Source organism: Muscardinus avellanarius (assembly GCF_963383645.1).
Source record: "Muscardinus avellanarius genome assembly, chromosome: 13".
Lineage (NCBI taxonomy): Eukaryota > Metazoa > Chordata > Mammalia > Rodentia > Gliridae > Muscardinus > Muscardinus avellanarius.
This window is the reverse complement of record NC_137799.1, coordinates 12,098,099-12,110,730: the sequence shown is the minus strand read 5'-3', so window position 1 is coordinate 12,110,730 and position 12,632 is coordinate 12,098,099. Positions and strand designations below refer to the sequence as shown.

General features: G+C 42.7%; 2 protein-coding genes across 2 annotated transcripts in view; one reads left to right on the top strand and one right to left on the bottom strand.

Moving 5' to 3' along the window:
• DENND1A (DENN domain containing 1A) overlaps nucleotides 1-12,632 on the bottom strand; it is a gene marked incomplete at both ends in the record, with an annotated part of 564,729 nt that overhangs the window by 522,703 nt on the left and 29,394 nt on the right. The window lies entirely within an intron of this gene.
• Nucleotides 11,927-12,442, top strand: LOC308272026 (NADH dehydrogenase [ubiquinone] 1 alpha subcomplex subunit 3-like; the record flags this gene model as incomplete). The annotated part of the gene is made up of 1 exon (XM_080708782.1): nucleotides 11,927-12,442. One exon carries the CDS (start codon nucleotides 11,927-11,929, stop codon nucleotides 12,179-12,181), a length of 255 nt encoding a protein of 84 aa, XP_080564908.1. The 3' UTR covers nucleotides 12,182-12,442.

Here is a 12,632-nt window from a genome sequence, read left to right as displayed (position 1 = left end):
TGATAATACCAATACTGTGCTACTATCACCACTTACTGCTGCCTCCGTACCAGGCACGAGCCCCAGCACCTTGCATGCGTTACCTCAGCTAATCTCCAACCCTGTAAGTCATATCACCCCTGGGCTGGAGCTCACAGAGGACAAAACTGCCAAAGACGAAAAGCGGAAGCAGCAGAATGAGTATGAAACTAACTCCAAAGGAACCAGCACGCCCCGTTCTGCTACACAGCTGCATGGAGCTGTCTTTCCAGTCTGTTTCACTAAAGTCTCTTTTTATTAAGCCTTATCTCAGGTTATTTCCTCCTCCCTGGAAGTTTTCTCCAACCTCCTTTTCCTCCAAGACAGACAGACGCATGCACGCACGGTCTAGGTTAAGTACCTCTCCCCTACACTCCCTGTCCTTCCCACTCTTGAGGCTCTTATGGCATTCAACCTCAATTACAGCTACCTAGGGAGCTTTTAAAAATCCTGATGCCCAGGCTACTATATCCCAGACCAATTGAATCATAATCCCTAGAGAGTGCTATTAAAAAAAAAAGAAAGAAAAACTGTCTCTTCTCAACTTGTTCCAAAGTACAACCAAGGCTAAGAACCACTAGTGTCTCTCTGATTAAATATTTGTCTTCTCCACCAGACTGGGAGCTCCTTGAGGGTACCAACTATGTTTTCTCATAACCCCAGTCTAACACCTGGTGCAATAATTGTGTTGTGGATGAGTTTTCCTCCAACATCTGACATGTAGTTTCCAGCTTCTCTTTCTCTGGCAAGAGGTAATTTGCAGAACACATACCTCTTTCACCTATTACAGTTTAAAGATGTTTTTCTTTGGAGTCAGAAGTATCATTAAGTCACACCTGCTGACAACAGCCTCAGCTCTTAAACACAGAAAAATGACAGACACAAGCAGCTAAAACGTGTCTGAAAGAAGGGAGTCGGCTCAGTTCTTGCTTCTGGGAGGATGAAGGCTGAGAGTAAACCAAGAGAGCATTTCTATTCAATACTCCCTGGTGAACACAATTCTTAGTGATTCACTGGAAGGGCCTTGCTCAGCGCTCAGGGCCATGTCCTCAAAATGATTAAGTACACTCAGCTTGAAGTCATGAAACAGACAAAGGCTTTGACAATATTCAGGCAGCAGGATAGCTTAATGGTTGTTTTTTTTTTTTTTTTTTCCCAAAGCACCATGCTATTGATCACTCTGCTGGATCATCAGCTTTCAATTAGGATCTACTTTTCTTCAATTACAACATTTTATAAGATTAGGAGAAAATTTTAACACTAACTCCTTGCAGAATGAATCTGAGCTGCGTATGGTAACCAGGCCACAGCGCTATACCCTTGTCCTTTTAAGTGCAATTTAGAGCTGCAGGCCTGAAACAAACACAGTATTAGGGCCCCTCATCTATCTCTCAGTGGTCACAATTTCAAGTCAGCTCCTGCACAGTACTACTTTAGTTAGAAATTAGATACTGAGGGGGCTACAGTATAACAGTTCAAAATTCCTATCAACTACACAGTCTTAAGGTTGATAACATGGTCAACAGAAATTGTATAAACCTCAGAACATGCTAGCAAACATCACCTAATAAACGTTGATTCCTTTAAGCTAGACAAACAAGCACAAAGGTGGTGTTAATGTTTCCAACAAGTCTCCGTTTGTTTCAGTGGACTCTGAAATTAAAGAAGTCTTTCCAAGCTGAAAACGCTGTATCAAAGGGTGCTTTCTAACCCTCAGCAAGCTAACACCTTCACAGAAGAATGCAGTCATTGTTGAGACTTGTTAAGAGTGATTAACTTGGTTGTGTAATTACACAAACAAGTCATTTCAAGACTTTACACTTAACTTCTCATTTCTAATAATGTTCTCAGGATAAGATTAATACAGATACACTGATATTGCTATAAAAAGAGTTACAAAGCTTTACCTTCCATATATCCCAATGAATAGGAAGATTTTAAACCTGAACATGGAAGCAAGATGAGGGAAGAGGTTTAGCTGCATTCCAAGGACAGAGACAAAGGCTGAGCACCCTCAACAACACCTAACATCCACAGAGTGTGTGTTTGTTTGTTTGTTTGTTTGTTTGTTTGTTTGTTTTGGTCCTTGGGATTGAACCCAGGGGCATTCTACCTCCAAGCCACACCCCCAGCCCTATTTTTTTATTATTTGTTTTGAAACAGGCTCTCACTAAGTTGTGGAGTTTAGCCTCACTAAAGAGCTGAGGGTGGCCATGAACCTGCGATCCTCCTGTGTCAGCCTCCCAAGTACTGGGATTACAAGTGTTCACCACCACATCTGGCTTATTCCATAGTTTTGTTTTTGTTTTTGTTTGGTGGTACTGGGGTTCCTGGAAGCCCTTCTACCTCCGGGCTACACTCCCAGACCACTTTTATATTTTTATTTGGAAACAGGGTCTCTTAAGCCAGCGAGGCTGGCTTCAAACCTGCACGATCCTCCTGTGTCCGCCTCCCAAGCGCGGGGATTACAAGTGTGCGCCACCACGCCCGGCTACTCTACAGTTGTTTTTTGTTTGTTTGTTTGTTTTTTAGGGGTGTGTGTGTGGTACTGGGGGTGGAACCCAGAGGCTTTCTACCTCCGGGCTATACTCCCAGACCTTTTTTTATATTTTATTTGCAAACAGGGTCTCACTAAGTTGCTGAAAGCCTCACTAAGTAGCTGAGGCTGGCTTCGAACACATGTGATCCTCCTGTCTCAGCCTCCCAAGCGCGGGGATTACAAGCGTGCGCCACCACGACCAACAACTCTACAGTTTTTAATAAACTCTTTAGTAGGCTAAGCTGCAGTGCAAAATCCAGGCTCTTCAACAATAACAGTGTATTTGCACTGACTGACTGTATCTACTTTGTTATGAATAGTCATATTTGTCATTAAAAAATGTTAAAAACTCCCCCTTTGCTAAACTTTTCCCCTTTCCTTTCCCAAAAATGTATCCCAAAGCAGGGCGAGGTGATGATCTAATGTGGGGAGTGCCCACGCAGGTGAGAAAGGGGTGATGTGACAAGGGATACCAGCATATAAACAGGATAGGAGGATGTCCGAGGTGGCCTGGAATAAAATGTCCAATCCAAATGGATAAGGAAGGCATCCGTGCCGAGGACTGCCTGGCAGGGGAGCTGGGGACCACGGAGGCGAGAAGGGTATTCACACATGGGCAGCCAGGCCGAAGGTGTTGAAGCACAGAAAGAATGAGAGCAATCCCACACAGGGCAGCCTAACACAAGATGTCAGAGCCAAGGGTGAGAAGCATGCCCAAGCCTAAGGGCACCCTGGAGCGGGCATGGATGCTCAAAGAGACAGGAGGCGGCTGGGGAGGGAGAAAGGTTAAGGGACTGGGGTAAGGATAGGGTAGCGATAAAGGAGGGGAGGGGGAGAACAACACCAGCACAGGCGTGGTGATCCCAAGAGCAAGACAGAAGAGGAGGAAAGCATTCGCACAGGCTGGAGGTGAAGGGGCAGGAGCCTCGTGTGTGCCCAAGACAAGGCACGCAGAAGCCGGCTTTTCACAGCTCGTTACCTGCATGGCGTCATCTGCATGACGTCTGAGCCAATGAGTGTGAGCTCAAGGGTTTCAATATATTGATTGATGGAGAAATAAAATGTAAGTTTTTTTGTGTGTGTCTGTGTGTGTGTGGTACTGGGAATTGAACCTAGGGACATTCTACCTCCAAGCCATACCCCAGCCCTATTTTTTTATTTTGAAACAGGGTCTCACTAAGTTGTGGAGGGCCTCACTAAGTAGCTGAGGCTGTCTGAGAACCCCGATCCTTCCGTCTCAGCCTCCCAAGTACTGGGAAGTACTGGGATTACAAGTGTGCACCACCATACCCAGCTTCTAAGTTATTTTTAACACAATCATAATACCTAACTCTGAGCACTGAGAAGGTCTGGTAGAAGCAATACCCCAATAGCAATGAGCACACTTAGTCCCCAAACCTTGGCTTCAAAATACAATTCTCTAAAAGAAGGCAAGGCTCCATGGTTAATAACTTACTCCAGGCTGGGAAGAGAACACAGAGGATGAACTTGGAACACTTTGGTGTGCCAGAAAACAAACAAGTGTTCAAAGAACAAGAGTGTCAAAGGACAGGGGAAGCCAGGCATGGGGAATCACAGGTTCAAGGACAGCCTCAACAAGTAGTGAGACTCACACCTAGCAAGAAGCTGCTTCAAAATAAAAATAAAATGACTGAGAGAGTAACTCAGAGGCAAACTGTCTCTGGGTTCCTTCATCCCTAGTACCACAAAGAAAAGAAATTAGATATTTTTATAGTTCAAAAGTACCATCCCAAGCCAGGCGTGGTGGCAAATGCTTGTAAACCCCATGCTTGGGAGGCTGAGACAGGAGGATCACACAGGTTCGAAGCCAGCCTCAGCTACTTAGTGAGGCTCTCAGCAACTTAGTGAGACCCTGTTTCCAAATAAAATGTAAAAACTGGTCTAGGAGTAGAGCCTGGAGGTAGAAAAGCCCCTTGGTTCCACCACCAGTACCACACACACACACACACACACACACAAAAAAAAAAAAAAAAAAAATACCATCCCACACAAAAAAAAGTACCATCCCACAAGAGTAACATTTCAGTGCAGAAGTTTGGAAAAAGCTACCTGAATCAAGCCATCCCAGCGATCACCATAAGGGAGGGGACCAATTGCTAGATGGGATGGGAAGAGCACAGCGGCTTCCCTGACACCCCTCCCAAGACGCGCAACCTGGGCAAACAGGCAGACTGGGACAGACCTAAATATCTCACCTATCAACTCCAAAGCGCCATGGTCTCGAAAACAAGGAAACAATGGAGAATTCTTCCAGACTAAAGAAAAGAGACGTGGAACTAAATGCAATGTGTGATTGTGACCTGGACCCTTTGGCTACCAAGAATTTTATTGGTACAACTACTAAAATGTGAATGAGGTCTAAAGATTAGATGGAGTAACAAAACAATGTTAATTTCCTGATTTTAATGGTTATACTGTGGTTAGAGGTGGGGATGGATTTGTTTATAGGAAAAACACTGATGTATTTAGGGGTATTCACAGAGCATCAGGTCAGCACCTCTCTAAACTTTTGCTTTTTTCTTTTAAAAAGTTTTTTGTACTATACCATTTAATAAGAGTGGATATTCTCCCCAAGATTACGTAGTTCCCAAACTTTGATAATAAGTACTAGCCACTTAACTATGTGTCAGGTATCACTGCAAGCACTTTTCAAGTATTATCTCATTTACTCTTCCAAACAGCCCTATGAAAAGGCTATTATTATGATCGTTGTCATTTTACAGATGAGGAAACTGAAATACAAGGAAGTTAAGAAGATTATCCAGGAGACTGTACGAACAGAGCTGAGACTGGAACCAAGGTAGTGTGGCTTCAGAGTCCCTCCACTATTATTTTTTAAGTTAACTTACTGCCTACAATTAACAATTGCAGCCACACAAGTTTATGTATTTGAGGATACATATATTAGAATACACTCATTATGTGTATAGTTCTATGAGTTTTGGCAAATGCATGTACTTATGCAATTGCTGTTCCACTGTTTTGTTTTTTCTGATGGTTTGGATACAAGAGCATTGTGTTTTTGTGGGGGATTGGATCTGAGCTGCACTCCCAGCCCTCTTTCATATTTTTATTTTGAAACAGGGTCTTACTGGGTTGATGAGAGCCTCACTACTTGCTGAGGCTGTCCTCAAAACTGATCCTCCTATCTCAGCCTCCCAAGTACTAGGACTACAGGTATGTGCCACCATATCCAGCTCCACTGATTTTTTTTTTAATGAAATGTACTATTGGCCCAATTATTTCCCTCCTGCAAACCCCCTTCCAAAACCACAGTGTCTAGTTGGGCAACTTTGAGCTTAGAACAGTGGGCTCAAGGTCCCAGTCATGCCATGAGCAATACTCTGGACCTCCCAGAAGAGCAAAAAATCCCCAGTAACACACACATACAAAAAAAAAAAAAAAAAAAAAAAATCAGAGTGGATCTGCCTGCCTTCCTGCTATCACCCAGAACCTTCTGAGCTCCCCTCTCTTAGGTGAACCACCCCTCTTGTGGTGCTGCCACATTCAGACCACAGTGATTTTTCAGCCTAGGTCACAGAACCACCTTAGAATTCATACTCTTAACATCTTCACAGCCCAGGGTAGTGATGCAGGTATGTAATCCCAGGAGGACTGCAAGTTCAAAGCCAGGCTGGGCAACTAAGTGAGACCCTGTCTCCAAACAAAAACTTCTAAAAGTAGCTGGGGATATGAATCAGTGGCAGACTGCTTACCCAGCACTCACAGGCCCTGGGTTCACACCCAGTACAGGGGGTAAAAAAAGAACTATATATCAGTCCAAACACAGAGATCCCTGAGAGACAGGCAACAAAGGACTGCTCCAATTTACGTCCTTGAGAGAACTGGCAAGCTGTGCTGCAAGCAGGAGCCCAAGCAAGCCCAGCAGACACCTCAAGCTGAGAATCAGAAAACCAAAGGAGTTGAGAGTTTGCCGCACAGTGTCCTACAGAACAGAGACCGCTGTACAGAAAGAGAATTCTAGACATCTGCAAGAGGCCCTCAAGTAGCCATCTAAGTGCTAATGAACATACATTATGGAGAAATTGCTAGAGGCTGGAGAAAGCAGCACCAGAAAAGAGGGTATTTGGGAGAAAGAATTGCAGGTTCAAGGCCAGAAGCTGTTTAGTGAAACCCTCTTTCAAAATAAAATCAGAAGGGCTGGGGGTGTTGCTTAAAGTAGAATGTCCCTGGCTCAATCCAGTCTGTCTGTCTGTCTGTCTGTCTGTCTGTCTGTCTGTCTGTCTCTCTCTCTCTCTCTCTCTCTCTCTCTCTCTCTCTCTCACTCACACACACACACACACACACACACACACACACAACCTAGTCAAACCAGCCAGGAATTCACACAGGTCTAGAAATAGCATCTGCTCCCACCAGCCAAAGTAGACAAACTCATGGTTATGGCACACTGGGTAGAGCATACAGCCCAGTATTACCTTAATAATGGGGAACAGTTAACTCTAGACTAAGCAACGCTCCAGTCCCACTCAACATATTTTTTATACTTTTACTGGTACATTGCACATTGCAATTATACATCATAGTAAGATTCAAAGTGATATATTAATACACACAATCACTTAGTGTATCTCATTTTAGTCCCCCTTTTCTCATCCCCATATACATATTACTATTACTCAACAAATTTTAAAGTCAAGGATCAAATTCTTCCAAAGTAGCTCCTACCATATATTTTTCATATATATATGTGTGTGTGTGTGTGTGTGTGTGTGTGTGTGTGTGTGTGTGTGTATGAAACAATGGTTTTCAAGACATCAGGAAACAAAACAAAGCCGACCCTTAACAGATGGAAAACAAATGAGGCAAATCAATAACTGCCCCAATTACTGCTAGAATAAGCCCAGGACTGTTTATAATACAAAAACACCTAACCCCGAACAAGGTAAAATATACAATGTCTGGCCTTCAATCAAAATTTACCACACATGCAAAGAATCAGGAAAATATGACCCATAATGAGAACACAAAGTAGAATTAGCAAAGAGGACATTCAAACTATATTATTATAACTATTCCATGTGTTCAAAAACTTAGATATGGAAGATCCAAAAATGATGCAAACTGGTTTGTTTTGTTTTGTTTTTTGGTCGTACTGGAGCGTGACCATGGGCACTCCACCATTGAGCCACATCCCCAGCCCTTTTTATTTGTTTTATTTTGAGACAAGTTCTCATTAAGTTACTCAGGCTGTCCTTGAACTTGTGATGCTCCTGCCTCAGCCTCCCCAGTATGGAGGATTACAGACATGTGCTAGTACACCCGGCCTCAGTTGAATTTCTAAATATTAAAAACTATAACGTATGAGATGAAAAGTCCAAAAATGGGATTAATGGCAGATTAAACACTGCAGAAGAAAAGATTAATAAACTGGAAGATATAACAACAGAAACTAAGATGAAATGGAAGGCAGGGACACTCAAAAGCAAAACAAAACAGCATCACTGACCTGTGGTACAACTTCACACAGCCAAGTATATTGGTAACTAGAATCTTCACACATGGAATGTAAGGCAGAAAAAAAATATTTGAAGAGCCAGGCGTGGTGGCGCACGCTTGTAATCCCAGCGCTGGGGAGGCTGAGACAGGAGGATTCCACAGGTTTGAAGCCAGCCTCAGCTACTTAGTGAGGCTCTCAGCAACTTAGTGAGACCCTGTTTCCAAATAAAGTATAAAATAGGTAGAAAAGCCCCTGGGTTCCACCCTCAGTACCGCCAAAAAAAAAAAAAAAAAGGAAAAAATTATTAAAACCTTTCTAAAATTTGATGGAAAGTAAGAATGTACAGGTCTATAAGCTTAACCCCAAGCATGAAAAACAAGAAAAACAAGACACATTATCCAAATTGCTCAAAAGAGCAATAAAGATAACATCTTAAAAGCAGACACAAAGTCGGGCAAAGTGGCACACAGCTCATAATCCCTGCATTTGGGAGGCTGAGACAGGAGGGTCGCAGTTTGCAGACAGCCTCAGCTATTTAGTGAAGCCCTTTGCAACTCAGTTAAACCTCATTTCAAAATAAAAAATAGGGCTTGGGGTATAGCCTGGAGGTAGCCCCTGGATTCCATCTCCAGTACTGTAAACACACACACACACACACACACACACACACACACACACACACACCTAGACAGATATAAGCACAATGTGTGTGTGTGCGCCCACATGAACACACGCACACGTACACACACACACACACACACACACACACACACACTCAGAAAAACAAAGATTAGAATGACAGCCAACTTCTGGCCAAAAGCAAGTCGAATTAAGACAGCAGAGCACATCTTTTAACTACCAAAAGATAAAACTGACTCTGATTGTATTTCCAGAGAATATTTTTTAAATGAAGGCAAAATAAAGACTTTTCAAATATTACAAATGTTAAAAGAACTCATCATCAGTGGACCTGCACTACTAGAGATGTTTAAAGAAGTCATTTAAGCAAAAAGGATGCCAGATGGAAACATGTATCTATACAGTTGCACAAAACACATGAGACATGGTAACAACAAGGAATAAATAAGAAAACCCTGATGATAATCTCAATAGCTACAGATGGTTTCACTGAAGAAGTCTACTAAACAGTGACAGAAGAATTAATACCAATTCTACAGCAGATTTTCCAGAAAACAGGAAAAGAGGGAACAAGTCTCAATACATTAGACCAATTTTGTCCTCATACTAGAGCCAGGCGCAAACAATACAAAGAAAGATAGATACAGGTGTACAGGTGTATAGAGGTGTACACCAAACTCACATAAACACACAAAAATCCTTAACAAAATATTAGCAAATAGAATTCAACAATATCCACAGAACCAAGAGGGGTTTATTTCAGGGATGGAAGGCTAGCTCTATATTTGAAAATCAAACAATCATCCATATTAATGGCTCAAGAAGAAAAATCAGAATTATATTGATTGGTACAGAAAAAAGCCTTTGACAAAGTTCAACATCTATTCACAATAAAAAGTTACAAAACTCAAGCCGAGGTGTAGCTCAGTGGTAAGAGAACTGGACTCGCATGTTTAAGGCCTGGGGGGACTCAGAAAACAAAATTAAGAGCCGGGCGTGGTGGCACACGCTTGTTATCCTAGCATTTGGGAGGCTGAAACAGGAGGATCACAGTTTGCAGGCAGCCTCAGCTACTTAGTGATGCCCTTTGCAACTCAATGAGACACTTCCAAAATAAAGAATAAAAAATAGGGTTAGGGGTGTAGCTCAGAGGTAGAATGCCCCTGGGTTCCATCCCCCATACCACAAAAAAATAAAAATAAAGGGGATTTTCAACTTAATAAAAAAAATATCTAAAGTAAAAAAATCACAGCTATTATCACATGTAATGGCGAAAACCTGAATACAACCCCTCTAAGACTGGAAACAGGACAAGAAAACTCACCACTCCTCCATTACAATGGAGAACCTAGACAGTCACAAGAAAAAAAAAAAAAAACAGCATATGGACTAAAAGAAAGAAATAGTTGTCTCTATTACACACAATGTGATCATCTCTGTTGACTCTGGAATTAAAATTGAAATTATGCCATTCTTGTGTCGGTCTACAATTCTTCCATTTCCATCTAATCTCCACCTAAGAACTTCTCTTTGCACTCCTTCCCTGATAGTGTCCAAAGCCGGTCATTTGGATTGCGAAGGATATGAGATCTCGAAAGCCCAAGTTACCACGTAAAAAGGTGACAGAATTGATTACATCAAGATTAAGAATTTGCTGAGTGTGGTGGCGCATACCTGTTATCTCAGTACCTGGGAAGCTGAGACAAGAGGATCGCAGGACTGACGACAGCCTCAGCACCTAACAAGACCCTGTTTCATAATCAATAAATTTGTTTTGTTTTGTTTTTGTGGTCCTGGGGGTGGAACCCAGGGGCTTTCCTACCTCCAAGCTATACTCCCAGACCTATTTTATACTTTATTTGAAACCGGGTTTCACTAAGTTGCTGAGAGCCTCACTAAGTAGCTGAGGCTGGCTTTGAACCTGTGCCATCCTCCTGTCTCAGCCTCCCAAGCGCTGGGATTACAAGGGTGTGCCACCACGCCTGGCCACAATGAATAAATTTATAGTGCTGGGGGAGGGGGTGTAGCTTGAAGGTTGAATGTTCATAGGTTCAATCTCCAGTACCACAAAAAGTAACAATAATTAAGAATTTCTGTTTGAAAAAAAAAATTCTTACTATTAAATTGAGATATTTTGTCCATTTGCTTATTTTTTTCTGTGACTTGAGGCAAACCATTAGCACCATCCATTATTAACATCCACTCATGGGATACCAATTTTCTCTAAAAACATAGTTTGAGACTTGCTATAAATTTATCCATCACTAAAAAACAAAATATAGGAAGCTTCTTCCCCATATAAAAAGAAATGACCAGGAGTGGACATCTGACAAGCCATCAGACACTCTCTCCTCCAACAGTCCAGAACTGAGCCCCAGAGCTGGAGTCAATTACACAATTGGTTCTGGTGTTCAGGTCTATGAACTGTTTCATCAAAATCATCTGTGACATATTCATGAAATTACAAATTCCCGGGTCCCAGAGCTTCTGATTCAGAGGGTCTCGGGTGAGGCCCAGCGGGGGTTAAAAAAAAAAAAAAAACTGTCCAGTGTCCAGATGATTCTGTGCATAACCAGCCAGGTTAAAACTGGAAAGAGACCCATAGTAGGCCATAGAAGTAGGACAAGCCCCTAAAAAAAAGGGAGGGAGGGAGGAAAGCCAATACAAGAGGCTGTGGGTGCTCGAGGGTGGCCGTGCTCCTGAGCGTGCAGCTCCAGGTTCTCAGTGACATGCCATGGATCCCCACCAAGCGTTTGTCTCCTTAACATAAAGATTAACAAAAACAAACAGAAAACACAACCTTAATTTTCTACAAAATTGTCGGCAATGACTTACCCTATAATTCTGAACACCTTTGCATTCCACAAAGCTTATTCTAGATTTACTGATAAAATGAGTATAACCATAGCTATTAAAAACTATCAGTAAAAGAAAAGCCATCTTAGAATACCTAATCAGTCTAAGCCCAGACCCCTCAGGTGTTCTGAGTTTCAAGCCCAACTGGAGAGAAAAAAAAAATGCAATCCACAAACTCACGAAGTAAGCCTTCAGAGCAGCCAACATAGAAGCCAAGAATAGGATCTCACCACGGTGGGAGGCGTAGCTGAAGGAGCATGGGCCTGGAATGGCAGAAGCGGCCTGCCTACCCTGGTTCTGGCACAGAACTGGATATGCAGCTCTGAGCAAAGACCAAGAGACAACAATGGGGTGAGAGGTACGAAACAGGAGCAGGGGCCGCCGGGAGCAAGATGGCTGCAAAAATTGCCGCCTACCTCAAGAACGCCTGGGCCCAGTATCTGGTGCTGGTTGTGTCCTTCACCGTCGCAGGCCTCTCTATAATTCTGCCCCCAATCAGCCCCTACACCAAGTACGCCATCATGACCAACAAAGCCACACCCTACAACTACCCAGTGCCTGTCCGAGACGATGGGAACATGCCCGACGTGCCCAGCCCCCCGCAGGACCCCCAGGGCCCCAGCTTGGAGTGGCTGAAGAACCTGTGAACACTTCCATTGACAGGAGGAAGCCCCTTCTCCTAATAAAAATGTGAAACCAAAAAATAAAAAATAAAAAGAAGAATATACAGACAACTCAAGAAACTCAACACTAAGAAAGCAAAGCATCCAATAACAAAATGGGCAAGTGAATAAATAGACACTTCATAAAAGAAGAAATTCAAATGGCCAATAAATGCATGAAAAAATGCTCAACATCACTGGCAATCAGAAAGCTGCAAATCAAAACTACCCTGAGATTCCACCTAACTCCAACTAGAATGGCAATCATTCAAAACACAAACAACAACAGATGCTGGCAAGGATGTGGAGAAGTGGGAACTCTAAGACATTGTTGGTGGGATTGCAAATTAGTGTAACCACTTTGGAAAACAGTATGGAGAATCCTCAGAAGAATGGGAACAAATCTACCATTTGATCCAGCAATACCACTTCTGGG